The following is a 15,986-nucleotide window of genomic DNA, read 5'->3' as shown; positions in this document are numbered from 1 at the left end:
CAAAATTACTGTATTCAACACTAAATAACATAAAAAGTCAGTGCCCCAGAGAAAGAGCACTCTGACCTGCAAAAAAATGCCTGATCAGCTCTATTAGCATTCTCGAGTAGGCAAAGCCTGAGAGAGTGAACCATCTATATGCCGCAGAACTCACCTCAGCTAACAGAACAAGCCACCTCAGTAATGGACTAGACTCTGGAACAAACAAAATACTATATGCAATAGGTTTAAAGGCCCACTCATTAAAAAAAATAAATAATAAATAAAAAATAAAATCCGATAGTGCAAAACTTTAATTGGGTCTACTCTAGCACATGGCTCACCTTTCGAATAAATTTTGTGCAAAATCGGGCCAGTATTTTTCATGAATTTTTTGTATAAATAATTTTACTCTGAAGCGAATCAACAAACAGACAATCAGCTGAGGTAAGAACATGACCTTTTTGGCCGAGGTAAAAATAAAATTTATGAAAAAGATGCTTGGTGTGAAGGGAGAGTTGGCATTCAAACGAACTCATCTCTTTTCTTTTTCCTATATTTGTAACATTTTCTTTTAGCACAAACTAAAGATCAACTTGGGCTTGTCTACTGACCCAGTTTCATCGCTAATTGGCGGACATCCATTCATTCAGTTTTCCTTTTAGTCTTATCTTTTCCCTCATCGAAATTCTTTCCCCTTTTTTTTTCTTTTTTCTAGAGAATGGTTGAAAAAGATACTCATTCACCCATCTTAAAAGAAACAAGCAAACAACTATTAAAAAAAATAAATTAAGGCAGTTGTATCATGGACACTTCTCGGTCAGATTGTCTTTCTTTAATGGCTTAATCATTTGGTTGTTTTGTTTTATGGCATATTAACGCTTTTTGGATTATTTAACACCGAATCCAATAATTTTGGTAAATGTTTTTGTTTCAAGTTTTTATTTTTTTTTTATTTATTTATTTTTTTTATTTTCAGGTATTTTTTCGCAGTGTTTAGTTTGGTTGTTTGTATAGGAAAATTTTTGTTTTTAACTTTGCAGGACATGATTGAGTTTTGCAAAGTGAAAGAAAAACAGTAACATCAATGTTTAGTACATTTTAGGTCAGAAAGACGGTATTTTAAGATGGTCTGATTTGGTAATATAAAACTCTGTACAATCGAAAGAAGTTTTTATTCAATCTCCAATTAGATTCGCGTTTTACATTTGAATTTTGAAAATTTTATTTAGAAAGAAAAAAAAATTGTAATATTAAACGGAAAATGATAGGTTTAAAAATGGTTACAACTTGTTTATTTTATAGCATATCAACCTCCTTTGGGGTTTATTTGGTGTCGAATCCAGTTGGTTGGTAAATATGGTTGTTTCATCACCTGATAGTTTTCCCTCAGTGCCAAAAAGCCGTTGTTGAGATAACTTGTTCCCTTTTGGCTGAGGTATGTCGTATCTAGTCTGGTGCAGTTCTAGGAGGTCCACTCTCCAACATTTGTTCCTTCGAGAAGTAGTAAATTTATTGCAAATCACCTGAGGCACCTTTACTGGGAATGCTGATGAGGTTGCTCAAACATTTTTTTTTTTTCAGGCCTGGGTGCTCTTCCTCTAGCATCCTGGCTTTTCAAACCCCACTTTTCGACCCTTGTGTCACATCATCCCGCTATGGGATGTAGACAAATAATTTTATGTTTTCTTAAGTTCAACTATTTAATTATAGCATTTAGTTAGAATTAGTGATAAGACAATTCCAATATTTTTCTTGATCCCGATGCAATTCCCGATTCTAATACAAATACAGATTCCGATTCTTTTAAAGTTTCTAAATATTTAGCTATAGATTTCTTATTTTTTAATTTTGGATTGTTGTAATATGTGAATGTATTTTCAAAAGTGTAAAAAATACACTTGTTGAGGATGATTTATTGATTTTAATTTCACTGGTAGCTTAAAATCAATATTTATCAATTTATCATTAGTACCAACAATCATAGATTAAGTTTTAAGCAAAACAATTAAAAGAATCGTTTTTGGTATTGGAAAACGGACAAATTTTTCCAATTCTCATACTATAAAAAGTTTTGAATTAAAATGTGGATATTTGCTTTAGTGAAAGTCGGTAAAACATTTAACGATGACAATGGTATGTTGACTGACAGTTTTGAAATAAAGGCCGCCTTTTGTTTTTATCTATTACTAGCAGGGGTACCTGGCGTTGCCCGGGTGTGGAGAGGTTTTATGGTAAGGGTATTGATCAATGGAGCCCTAAAAAAAATATTTCACCCCCCCCCCACCTAAAAAAAAAAAAAAAAAAGAGAATAGCTAGTACCCGTATGAGCGAAGAAAAGAAAAGAAAAAAGCAGGTGAGCTCAAACCTGTACCCGCTAAGAGGAAAAGGAAGTGAAAAAAAAAAAAAAAAAAAAAAAAAAAGCAAATGATTTAGCTGCCGCACCCATGTCGCCGCCATTTAAATTAAGCTTGGTCATTGCAAGGCATATAATGACTTTGCAAAAATGTTGATGAAAAAAAGAGACCCCTCCTTGTAAAAAAACGGCCCAGTTGACGGTGAAAGAATTAATGTTTTTGGCCAATTTTTGGATATTTGTTGTCTGAAAGACTGAACTTTCAAACGATACCAATTTTGTCAGTGTTGGTCGCAGGTGTTAAGTTTTATCAAGACATACAAGCATACACACACACTAACAGACGTTTGAGATTTATATTATAGACTAACCTGGGTGCCCGGCGTTGCCCGGGTGTTTGTAGGTTAGCAAAAAAACAAAAAAACAGTGGTAGTAGGCATGCAGGCTCATACCTATGATGCAAAGATGGAAAAGAAAGTGAAAGAAAATCTGATGTCTTACCCCTACTCAATGATGCGACCGGAAGTTCGGAACATTAAAATTGGGCAACGTCGATCCAACTGATACGATGATTTGCAAAAATGGCTTGCCAAAAAAATCAACCCCTCCTTGTAGAAAACTTCCCAGTTGAGGGCAAAGGAATTAATGTTTTTGGCCAATTTTTCGATATTTGTCATCCGAGATTTCGAGCTTCAAAATGATACTGATCTCATGAAAATCCGTCGCCTCTGTTGAAAGTTTTTGGTAGACCAAACATACATACATTTAAACAGACAGGTGAGATTTATATTATAGAAGATAATGCACACACACATTTATGGATATATTTGTGTTCTTCTTTAAATATGTTGCTCTGAACAGCTGCGTTTCGTGTTCTGCTGAATTAAGTTTGAAATGCATTCATAAGTCTTTTAAATAAAGCTTACTTCCACTTTTAAACTGAAGCTTTATTCATTTAGCAAATAAAAATAAATTTAATTAAAAATAAATCAATTTTAAATAATATTCATAAACACAATGATTTAAACAATTATATTACTAATAACCATTATTAACATTATTGAGATAATTATTAAAATAGATTTCCTTTAATGTAATATGCAAATGAGGTGATTTTTTGGATGTAGATTTCTTTTGAATAAATAGTATATATAGACATTATAATGGAATAAAAGAGTATAAAAGTCTGTTTTTAGTATGAAAATTAATTTGAAACGGTGTACATTTTGTATATATTGTGAACAAACAGAAATACGATTTATGATTATGGCTAGGAAAAAAGAATATTCTTGTTTTAACTCGCAAGTATATATCCAACACAGTTTGACAGTTAATCTATCGGGAACCATGTCGTTCTATATAAAAACATAGAATATCAACCGATCTATTCTCGAGTATCAAAACAATGAAAAGAATATTCTGTTGTGCTAACCCTATTTATAATATATATAGCTACGAAATAAATGAATTAATATAAAAATTCAGACCTAAAAATAAATGAATTCTCAAAAAGCTGAAAAATTTTGAAATCCAACATGGCGTCTATGGTGTCCACAAATGATGACACCTGTGCACATAACTTTCCAATTGCTTTTATTAACTCGGGTCAGTTTACAAACAAAGGTTACATTTATACAAAGTTGGTCAGTATGAGTTTAAACTGACACCCCTCCTCCCCCTTTGGATTTTTATCTATTTCTCATGCAGGTCAGCATTTGGCCTTAGTGTATGGATAAGGTCTTCTGCCAGTTGTTTATACAGCTGTTCCAAGGGAGGTTTGGGGGGGGGGGGAGACCATATAGCCACACTTAATTATTCCACATTCCCTAAATTCCCATGGCATACACATTCTCCCTTGTGAGGTGGTGGAATTTGGTTTTCTTGTTTCCAAGAAGTTTTAACTTTTAGTGCCACATTCTTTTTCATCCCAAACAAGGCATATTGCTACTTGAAACACAAGAGACAACTATTTGGTATTGTGTCCAACAGGAGACTATTAGGAGTTGTACAATATTATGTCTGTTCACATGACATGTAAACTTCTGCAGGTTAGTACAGTTAAGGGAGCAGGAAATAGGGAGTGAATTAAAAAATCTAGTAGTCCGAGAGAACAACTTATTAGAGTAGGTTTTCCAGCATCTAGGGACCTTTACAGTGAAGGGCTGTCTGGTTTTGCTGCTTATCAGTCAGGAGTACGTACATCGAGGGTGCAGAAGTGCTATAAGTTCATTGGAACACATTCCATTAAAGTACTTGTAAGGCAGGCACAAGAATGCAACATTGTGGAGATAGGACAGAGGTTGAAGCTTGGGTGATAGTGCGGGACCTATTAGATTAGAGACTCTTTTTTTGGATCCTGTCTAAGAGTGAGAGATTACAAACGAAGGAATGAAAAAATAAATAAATATACAAAAAAAATGTATTTGAAGGCAATAAAAGTTACTCTTCTACCTACCTGAAAAGTTTTTTTTTTATTTTAACTAGGACTTTTCTGGTTCAAAAGTAACTACATATCCATTTTGTTTAGTTTAACTTAAAAACATGGCTGCCAAAAACATTGCACGAGGACCCTCAATAATCGCTCAAAAATCGAAAATTAAACAAAATGCTGATAGAATATTCTAGTTTCACATGATTGCTGTCATTTATTTTATGTGTTTCTAATTAGTATTTTGTTTGATTTTCGATTTTTGAGCAATTATCAAGGGTTCTCATGCAATGCTTATGACAGCCATGATATTTATTTTTTATTCTAACTGAACAGTGGAGATATGGTTTCTTTTAAACAACAAAAAAACACTTTAAAATATGTTAAAACAAAACCTTTCCAGGTAGGTAGAAAAGAAACTTATCTTGCCTTTGTTAACATTTTTTTGTTGTGTATCCCCCCCGCCCATTTTTTATTAGTTCTTGTTAAAAATGCCCTTACATTTTCCCCACTTCAGTTTAGACTAAATTTAATTATTTTTATTTGATTTATTTTACTTTTTTTCTTCATTTATTTACATTTTTATTAATTTTATTAAAATTTTTAAATATAATTAAATTTTATTTTATTTCTTTTTTTTATTGATTGCTCGTCCTTTGTATTTTAACTTATTAAACTTATAGACATCAATAAATCTTAATATAAACTTCATGGTTAAGAGCAGGAGTTTTGGTGCTTAAGTATTTCCTTTTTAATTAAACAAAACAAAATCTGTATAATGTACCTGCTCGTGACAGAAAGAAAAATATTCTAAAAATTATGTAAATTGATCAAGTCGTTTTATTTTTATAAAAAATCTTTTTTAAACGAATTTGTAGTTTTTTTCAATACTCCCCACTTCCCATGTTAAGAATCGCTTTGTAAAATCTCACAAGTTTGAATTATTCAGAGATCTCACCCTTCTTGCTAGGTTGAACCACTGCCAGTGTTAGACTTCCAGGAGTTGAAAAAATGTGACCTGCCACACAAAGGTGAAACCACCCAATTCTTGCTGCACAATCCACTGGAAAAGGTGGACAGTGACTGAGTTGCTGTCGAAAAACAATGTGTCGATTGACAGAGTGCCACACTACATCTTAGATAAACAAAATTTCATTACCATCAAAGCAGGAGGTTGATTAAGTCCCTTAAGAAAAACCCATGTGACAGTTGTAATGTGAATAGACATCTGGCTTGGATGGCAAATTTGGAGTTGTAAGTTTGGACAGCAATGTGACGACTTTAATCACAAAAATTGTTAGATCATTATCATATCATATGGTCCAAAGATTCTATTGTTGACATAGGTTTCCCCGATATTTTTCTAATCAGAATTCTTTCTAGAAAGGCATCGGGTATTTACGGGAGGGCCATGTGAAAGTTGCCAATATCCTAAAGTGATGTTAATTGGACTGGATTCGAACTGACAACCTCCAGGTTGTCAGTTCATGTTGTTAACCACTGAACCACCGACACCTCCCTGGATGTTAGATGAAAGTACAGAATAGTTAACAGTTCATTATTTAACTACAACTTTTTACTCTTCTCTAATTTTCCCTCTTTTCCCAGTTCAGTTTTTCTTTTCTTGTGATGTCCTCTCACTTTCTAAGAAAAAAAAAATCTATCACTTGTGGATCATTTTACTTAAATAATTTGTCACCTAATACAGGTAAAGGGGTGAAAGAGAAAGATAAAAAAAAAAAATCACCTTGTAACAAGTGAACTCTCATAACCCGCCAAACTGATTGCCAACTCATCTGATAATTATTATCTTGACTGGAGTTCAACTTTGGCGAATTGGTTGCCTATTTTTGTAAGCTTATGTCTTAAGGAGAAAAATTAGTTCTCTTTTCTTCCTTGTTGATATAAGATCGATAGATGTTTTCTTGCCAAAATTATTTTTCAAGCTTCTCTCCTTTGGCAATTGATCGAAATGATTACCAACTAAAATTGGGTAATGGCTACAGCCTCTTCTAATTCCAATAAACAGTCTTCATACTTTCTGTTTTCCCCTTAAGCATCTGTCATTTGGATGAGTTTTGGCTCAATAAGTTGACTTGACATATTACATAAGAGTTGAGTAAGTTTCTTTATATGTGGCTTTTAAAGAATTTCATTGGTTATTTCTGTGTTAAATTATCCCTCTCCACTTTCTCTCTAGCTGTCTAACTCTCTATCTCATATATATATATATATATATATATAACTACTTCATTTACTCACATAAAATTAATATACGAAAGTATAAATATATACGTAAACTTTAAGTATTTACTTCAAAAGTGCTCAATACGTAGGTAGAGCTACTTAGTAAGTTATAAAATATATATGGCGATTAAGCTACACTGAATATTCGGCGTTTCATCCACTCTAGGATTCTTCAAGCTTGTGTGATAAGCCTGAGGAATCTTAGAGTGGATGAAATGCCGAATATTCAGTGTAGCTTAATCGCCATATATATAAAAATTGAACGTCAAAAAAACGAGCAGAAAATCCTTGGACTAACTTATAAACGATTTATTAATAAAAAAATAAATACAATTTCATCAAAAAGGCATTACAATAATAGCTTACAATACTGAAGATAAATTTCAACAATTAATTTTCAACTTTATTTTTAATTTTAACTTGGATAACTTTCTGCCAGAAGTTTTGGACCAGTGCATGCAACTCATCCTGGGGAATTCTCATTCCCACTGTAGCAATTGCTTCAGAGCATCCACACTGGAGTGAGCAATGGAACAGGCCTTTGCCGCCAACAACGACCACACAAAAAAGCCCATGGGATTTAAATCGGGCAATGAGAGAAGCCATATTTCCTTGCTCCAGAATCTTGGAAGTTGATGTGAGCACCAGTCCAGAATCTTTCTTGGCATGTGAGATGGCGCACCATCTTGTTGGAAGGTAAAGGACTGATCTTTGCAGTGTTTTTTCATCTCTCTGTTCACGAAAATCAGGGGAGACTTCCAAATTTTGGAGTTGGCGGCCCACACCATGACAGAAGACGGTTTTTGATGATGGTAAACTGTTCTCACAGAATCCTTTGTCTGCTGAGGACTTTGCATAGACTCTATCATTCTGATTATTGAATTGAACTTCAGTTGTAAAGAGTTTTCGTCTGAAAAAAATGACCTCTTGCACTACCGTGCCTGCCTTCAGTTTTCTGAGAAGAATCTGTACTCTTTCAAATTCTCTTTTGATTTCAAGTGTGACAAACTGCTGTTTTCTCATCTTGTCGGGAGACAACCGGAGATCATTTTTAGGATGGTTCTCATTGAACTGTAGCTCACATTCATGTCTTTAGCCATTTGTCTGATGGATCTCTTTGGGTTTCTCCTCATTCTCTCTTGGACAGCCTTAACTACTTTCTTTGTTTGAACAGTCTTCCACTCCTAAGACCATTTTCAGATGTACCAAGTTCCTTAAATCTATTCATAGCATGGTACACGGTCGATTTGGTAACTTTTGGGACTAATAATCTGTGTTGGTTTTCCCTGCGCGATGCAACTGAGTGATGATTTCTTGCTGGATCATTTTAGACATCATAATTAATGCTTTTTAAATATACCTACAGAAAAACGAAAAGATAAAGAGTTTAGCAAAATGTTTGACATATTCAAAGACATTTTAAGTTACATTCAATACGTTTAATCATACATTTAAAAATAGTCTAAGGACTTTCTGCTCACCCTGTATATATCTTTTATCTCTCCCTCTCTCTAAAAAAAAAAAAAAAGACTTTGTGCAATACCAAGTGTTTCTATCGTTTAACTCACAGCACATGATGCAACAAAATCCTTCCCCTTTCTAATAAACTGCATTTTCAAATTCATGACAATTTTCCCGATCAACAACTGTTTAACTTAAAATTCACATTAGCTAAAGCTTTTCTTGTCTGAACTGAAAAAAAACATCACATCTTTTATCACACAGCTCTTCACAAACGCATCATATTCAGTTTAACGTCTGGCATATGTTGGACGGTTTTTGCAAATTAACTTTTTTTTTTTTTTTTTTTTTTTTACTCTGGTCCACTCCAAACAAGTCATATTGCCATTTGGACTTAAGGGGCTACTATTTAAGATCATGCTTAGGATAGATGAACAAGATATTGATTTACATTTAAACTTCTGCATATCAGTACAGTCAGGGAAGCAGGTAGCAGGAAGGGAATTCCAAAGTCTAGCTGTTGGAGAAAAGGAACTAAGAGTAGAAAGCTTTTTGACATTCAGGGACCTCAACAGTGAAGGGATATGATTTTGTTGCTAAGTGGGTTTGAGGATATGTACGTTGAGGGGGCACAAGTGCAACAAGTTCCTCAGCACATTCCAGTAAAATATTTGTAAAACGGGCACAGGGATGCAGCAATGTGGCAATGGGACAGGGGTTGGAGCTTAGTTGACAAAGTTGGACCTACTAGACTCTTCTTTGGACCTTTTCCAAGAGGGAGAAACTGGTGGTAGATGCATCATCCAAGATGTGGCAACAATACTCCATGCATGAGTAAATGGTAGCTTGTTAGAGATACAGAATACTCTTAGGTGTGGCTAGTTTTCTAGCACGATAGAGGGATCCCATCTTCCTTGCAGCAGTCTTCGCAATTTCGTCAATATATTTGTTTCAGTTCATATTGCCTGTAAATGTTAAGCCGAGGAGTTTGAAGGAAGAATTTTCAGGGAGGGTGTCATTTGCTATAGATATCAGTGGTTGGGAAGGCTTCTTGTAATTGTTAAAGGAGAGCAGCTTAGTCTTACTAGCATTAAATGTTACCATCCATTTTTGGCTCCATTCCACTAGTTTGGAGGTTATTTTCTAACGATTCAGCCATTGTCTTAGATTTGTGTACATCCGTTCTTCCCTCGTGCATGTTATAGAGCATTGTATCATCAGTAAATATACCCATCTCGGACACAATATAATCAAGGAGGTCGTTAATGAATATCAAGAATAATAGTGATCCAAGGAACAACCCGTAAGGCACTCTTAGATTAATGTTATGCTGTTTGGATATACGAACATCAGTGACAACCTGGTTGATCATGTTGTCCAAGACAGATCTAATTATATTTAGTATTTGTCGAGTTATACTGTACAATTTAATTTTCATTAGCAACCCTTCATGCCAGACTTCGTCAAAGACCTTGGAAATATCAAGGGCTACAGCTCTGGCTTTGCCCGCCTTATTCAGTGCATATTATATATGTTCAGATATGACCATTAAAATATTTGCAGTAGAATAACATTCCCTAAATCTATACTGTTTTTTAGAAAGATGAAAATTATCTTTTGCAGGGTGGTGGACTAGTACTTGATTGATTAGTCTCAAACATTTTAGCGAAAGTGGGGAAGGAGACTAGAGAAAAAGACTGCTCATGGAATTTTCATTTAGTTTTGAGCACAGTAGCAAGTGAAGTTTAGCATTTGGAAATGTGAATGAGGAAATTTGATTTTAAAATGAAATTTTGGAGCATTTTAATTTTTTTTAATTTGAGAAGTGGACAATTTGGAGAGTTTCAGTCAAAATAAAAAAAACTGACTGAATAATAATAATAATAATAATAATAAAACTGACTGTATAATAATAATAATAATAATAATAATGAATAAAAAGTTGCCTTTAGACCATTTTATTGCTTATGAGAATCATTATTCCCAAGAAGTCAACAATCTTCATACTTATGTTCAACGTTGCTTAAATTGGATAATTGAAAAAAATATGGCCGTATGCCATCATTTTCACATTTATTCCATGTCTCTTCATTAGAAAAATAAATTATTTATTGCCCTTAAACTTTTTCTTATGCAAAAAGACAATCGTTCATAATGAATAATGGACATTTTGTTCTTTCTCATTTCAGGCCAATGTTTTACGTGTAACGAAAAAGTTACTGGAAGTAATGAAGCGTGTCAAGCAATGGGGAATTTATACCATACAAAATGCTTTGTCTGTTGTTCCTGTGGTAAGTCATTTTGATATTCCTTCAAAGATGGAACCCTTGTAATTTAAAATGAGATTTATTTTGTGAAGAGTTCTGAGTTTCTCAAATGAATAAAAAAAAAACAGTTGTCTTTTGAAATATTTTCTACGTTTCCTAACCAAATTTGAAGACCGTCAGAATTTTTAAATTTCCAAACAAAATTTAAGATTGTGAACTGCGTCCACTAATTTTCAGAAGTCCAACCTTTCCCAATAAAATGTAGTGTGTTCATTTATTTTAAAAAGTCTGCCTATTATTTGATCTTGACATTGACTTGAGTCGAAATATTGCACATAAATAATATTCAAAATTCGTAAATATGGAGATTTATTTATGTCAAAAATTGAAAATGATTGTTAGATATGGTAATAAAAACAGAAATGAGTTGGGTATTTCTTTCAACAATATTTCTATAAAAATAATTGATTCCTCCATAAAACAGACTTTCATAAATAATTGTTTTGATTGTAGATTTTGTAAGTATAGAATATGCATCTTGAATAAGTTAATTTTCAGATATACATTATATCCCGGAAAAATATATAACATAAAAAAACAGTTAATTAAAAAAAAATTATATTTGAATATGAATCGTTACAAACAGACAATATCTCATCTGGCTTATTATATAGATGCAAATAAAATACTGAAAAGAAAAGAGTGGTGATGACTAGTGTTCGATATTCATACTTAATTTGTACATTGCCTTATATAACGCTCAAGCAACATTGAATAACCCTGTTGGCTTCATAATATTTTGTGGGGAATTTTGATAAAGTTGCAATATATAAACAAGGCATCAGTGGTGATAAGAAGTCAAATGATTTTGATGAAATTCTAAAATAATTATGTAATGTGGGTTGACAGAAAGCTCTTAGAAGCATCTTTAATAATCTTCAAAATTCTGAATAAACTGCTTTGAAACCACGTTAAGGCTGCAAACATTTTGTTATAAATCATTTTTTTTTAACTTGAAATGTTTGAATTAAGTTTGGATAATAAAATATCCATCATTAGAGAAGGAAAGAGGTGTTTTCATTTTTTTTTTTTTTTTTTTTTTTTTTTTTAATAAAATTCCATGGTTTGCGTTATATCAAAGCTCTGTGCTGTTGTTACTACACACGGTAGTGTAGACAAAAACTCTCCAATTTGACCCCCCTTTGGCTCATGGCTGTTGCAATGCAGTGAGAATTGGCAAAGAAGTTGATAAAAAAAAAATTAAGACCTTCAATAAAATATTTGCATTCAAACGCCCACCCACATTATGTTTATTTTCCACCACTAAATGAAAATTCATTAGTCATTAAACACTGCAACTACTCTGATTGTAACTATACAGCATAATTTTTTTTTTTTTTCAGATTTTACAATTCCGTGCATAATGAGTAAAGTTAGGGTTAACAAGTTTTTAAAATGAACGTAATTAAATAGCATTTAAATTTCTGTGCTATTTTAGAATTTACTGGTTAAGATTAATTCTCTTCATTAGTTTTTTTTTTTTTTTCATGCTTTTCCAAGAACTAAAATTTTCAGCTTGAAAATGAGAGAATTTTTATCACATATTTTTTTTTTTATAAATGTTGCTGATTTTTTGTCTTATTTAATTAGTTTTGGATGCAATGATGGATCTGTTGTTCTCGTTTACTGGAGAAGAGTTATTATATTTCTAAATTCTTGAGATGAGGATTGATAATTTGGATTATTCAGACTACTGTTCTCACATTGAGTCTTATTACTCCGACCGTCTTCAGGTGTATCTGCTACTATTGTGAGTTAAATAAAGGTTTCTATTTGAAATACTGTCCTGATTCTCGAGTCAAACAGACCCTTGCAACTGACAGATTCTCGAGTCCGGCGGATTCTCTAGTTTGAGAAGGGCAAAGGCTACATTCTTCTTTTAATTATATTAATCTACAAATGAATTATATATGAAATAGAATCTATTAAATATTTGAAACCCAAACATAAAAGCCATTTACCAAAATAAATGGAATGAGCATTAAATAACCCCAAAGAGCCAAAATGTTGATATGCCGTAAAACAAATCTATAAGTTTACTAATATTTACTTGTTAAATGCTGATTGCATGTGTTAAATTGTTCAGATGGAATTATTTAGCAATAAAACATGAAAAATTTTCATCTCTCATTTTGTTTTCCTATCCAATTTCTTCCTTTGTATTTCCATGGAAAGCTTGTTAAATCTTGTTTTTTTTTCTTGGTTTCTTTTCAAATTGTTTTTGCAGAAAAGTTTTGTTAATGTAAAAACTTGAACCCAAAAAAAGAGAGAAAAACAAAGCATTTTGTTTTAATGCATTGTTAAGTGTTTGTTAGCTGTCATGGAAGTAGCCAAGAGCGTTAAAATCAAAGGTTGGCAACTTAAGATAGAGTACAAGTCAGTGAAAAAAAAGACATTCACTCTGACTCTTAACTTGATGATTTAAATCTCTCACTAAAGGGGGGGGGGGGAGAAATCACTTACACAAAATCAGTCAACAAGCAAAAAAAAAAAAAAAATTTTTTTTTTGTCTATAATTCAGGCAAAAAAAAAAAAAAATAGAAAATATCTTGTACACTATTTTTCAGGTGAGTTAGCTCACATCTTAACCTAAATAATAAACAATTAAAAATAATAAAAAAATTAAAACCTTTTGAATTATTTAGTATCTTAAATTGCACAGCAAATGACTAATCTATGTACCTATAAAATTGAATTTTTTTCCTCATTCTGACATTGATATTTAAAAATTATTAAAACAGACTTTAAGATACTCAGTTGTGATTTTTGAGCAACTTCATAAAGGTTAACTAATTTGCATATTCCTTTGAAAAACGAGCGTTAATTAATTATTCATTTTTTTATGACTTATTAGATGATTTGGTTGCATTTCACTATTACGTTGAATTCTATTATGCAAAGTTTCTACATTTTGCATAATTGCATAGAATTTAAGATGAAAACGTTCTAGCATATGGAAATATTTTTATTGATATAAAGGCGATCTTGTCAGTGTGTATGAAAAGTCTCTACCAAACTCCTCTTTGAATATTTGGTCTGTGACAGTGTCGTTGGATGTAACAATGGTAATGATTGTGATGGAAAGAAAGAGCATTGTTAAGAAAAGGTTGTTATAATATTGATTTAATATATGCACACACTTATTTGTGGATATTGATAAAGAAGAAATCTGTTTTCTTTCATGATAATTTGTTGAAATAAGCGGCCATTAAAAACACTAGTTGAAAATGTTGACTTTGGAATATAAAGATATCTAAAAAAATAGCACCTTTAAGCAATTTGACAAGTTCCATCTAAATACCATTCTTGTTAAGAAAAGCAGTTAACTTTGTTTCTTGGATGATCAAGTTATTTGTGGGTCACCCAAAATATAGGTCAGATATTATGAGTTTCTTAGGATAAGGAAAAACGAGATGCTGGATACAAATTCAAGTGCCTTCTCAATTATTAAATCATTTCTTTCTGATAGGTTCATAAGAGTAGTAGTTGAGGGGCAAAAATCAGAAGCTCACAGTATTAATGCCGGTGTCCCTCAGGGATCCATCCTGGGCCCAACTCTTTTCCTGATCTACATTAATGATCTTCCAAATCATATCCTTACATCATTTGTAGACATTTATGCTGACGACACTACCATTTATGGTAGCACATCTAAGACAGTAAACGACCAAGTTCTCTCCAATTCTCTCTCCTCTGATCTTGAGCACGTAGTACAATGGGGAAAGGAGTGGCTGGTTACTTTTAATGCATCTAAAACCAAGCTTCTCTCTTTACATCATCAACATTCTAATCCACATTTGTCATCAATTGAAATGAATGGCTCTCGTCTTCAGGAGGCCTCAAGTTTTGACAAGCTTCTGGGCTTGACCATTACTCCTGATCTTAAATGGAACACGTATATCAAATCTGTTGCCAAGGCCGCTGGAAAAATGGTGGGATCTTTCTATCGATCCAGTAGATATCTCACTGCTGATGCTATTCTCTATCTATATAAGAGCCAGGTACGTCCAAGGATGGAATACTGTTGCCACATCTGGGCAGGATCTGCTAGAAAGGACTTGGCCTGCCTTGATAGAGTTCAAAATAGACTTCGTAGCCTCGTAGGAGATGTCCTTTTCTCCTCCTTGCAACCTCTATCTCACAGAAGAGATGTTGCGAGTTTGTCTCTGATGTATCGTTATTTTCATGGAAAGTGTTCAACTGAGCTTCAATCTATGGTCCCCCCTCGCCAAACTTTCACAAGAAACACTCGTCTAGCTGTAAACACTATCAATAATTTCCCCCACTCTTTATCTGTCCCTAAACCTAAACTAGTAGATTCCATGAACAAAGCTTCTTTCTTAGAACTGCACGCCTGTGGAATTGTCTTCCGTTTTCCTGCTTTCCGGCTGACTACAATATGGTTTTGTTCAAGTCTAAAGTAAATAAGTTCTTGATGAGCCGTTCCATATAAGTCATTAAATTTACCAAATTTTCATTACTAATGATTACTATATTGACCAACTTCTACTGTACACTCTTTAACCCTTATCCTTGAGTGGCCTCTGGGCCTTGATAATGTGGTGATGCCTTTGTAAAAAAAAAAAAAAAAAAAAGTGCCTATTAATTATTGTTCGGGAATTTGATCACCCTCAGAAAAGTAACCAAATTATTTATTTTTTTACTCATGAAATGGCATTTGGGAAAAACCCTTATTTATGCAAATGAAACAAGAACCCTCAAACGTGAGTGATGGTGAAAGGTAGACCTAATGGAGGGTGTAGGCAATGAACCCTCCTGTTGAGTGGCAGTCAGAGATACAGATTTGAAGAAAAAGAGGATTTTTTTTTTTTTTTTTATATAAATATTGAGAATTTCAAAAAACTACTTAAGATTAGTTTTCTGAGAATTGTGAAATGAAATTCTGGGAATTGACGGTGAGGTTTAACCCATCAGATTCTCAATATAATAACAGGCAAAAGTAGCTTTGAAGACAAACTGTGAGCCGCCCGGGGTTTTCATACCAGTCATATAGAAGCATCTGACTCGATTCTCACTCTATCCTAAGCCCCTGAATCTACACTGAAGAGACAAGCCCTGACTTTACTAATGGAAGCCACCAGTCTCTGAGCATTTGTATTTAGAGTCAGAAGCTTATGAAGAATCAGTTTTGTAACTGGGAATTGGAGGTGGGGTTTTTATTTCACAA

At 33.2% G+C, this 15,986-nt stretch overlaps 1 protein-coding gene across 2 annotated transcripts in view; it reads left to right on the top strand.

The window, feature by feature from the left end:
- LOC145285974 (uncharacterized) overlaps window positions 1-15,986 on the top strand; it is a 300,440-nt gene that overhangs the window by 173,046 nt on the left and 111,408 nt on the right. For both annotated transcript variants that reach the window (XM_080134575.1, XM_080134655.1), the window contains exon 2: window positions 10,661-10,762. In XM_080134575.1, coding sequence (XP_079990701.1) covers window positions 10,661-10,762 — 102 coding nt within the window. The remainder of the gene's footprint in view (window positions 1-10,660; window positions 10,763-15,986) is intronic.

Source organism: Euprymna scolopes, chromosome 1, assembly GCF_053919585.1.
Source record: "Euprymna scolopes isolate OS-2025 chromosome 1, ASM5391958v1, whole genome shotgun sequence".
In the NCBI taxonomy this organism is placed as follows: Eukaryota; Metazoa; Mollusca; class Cephalopoda; order Sepiida; family Sepiolidae; genus Euprymna; species Euprymna scolopes.
Note: the sequence above shows the minus strand (reverse complement) of the source record. Positions and strands in the feature narration are given on the sequence as shown.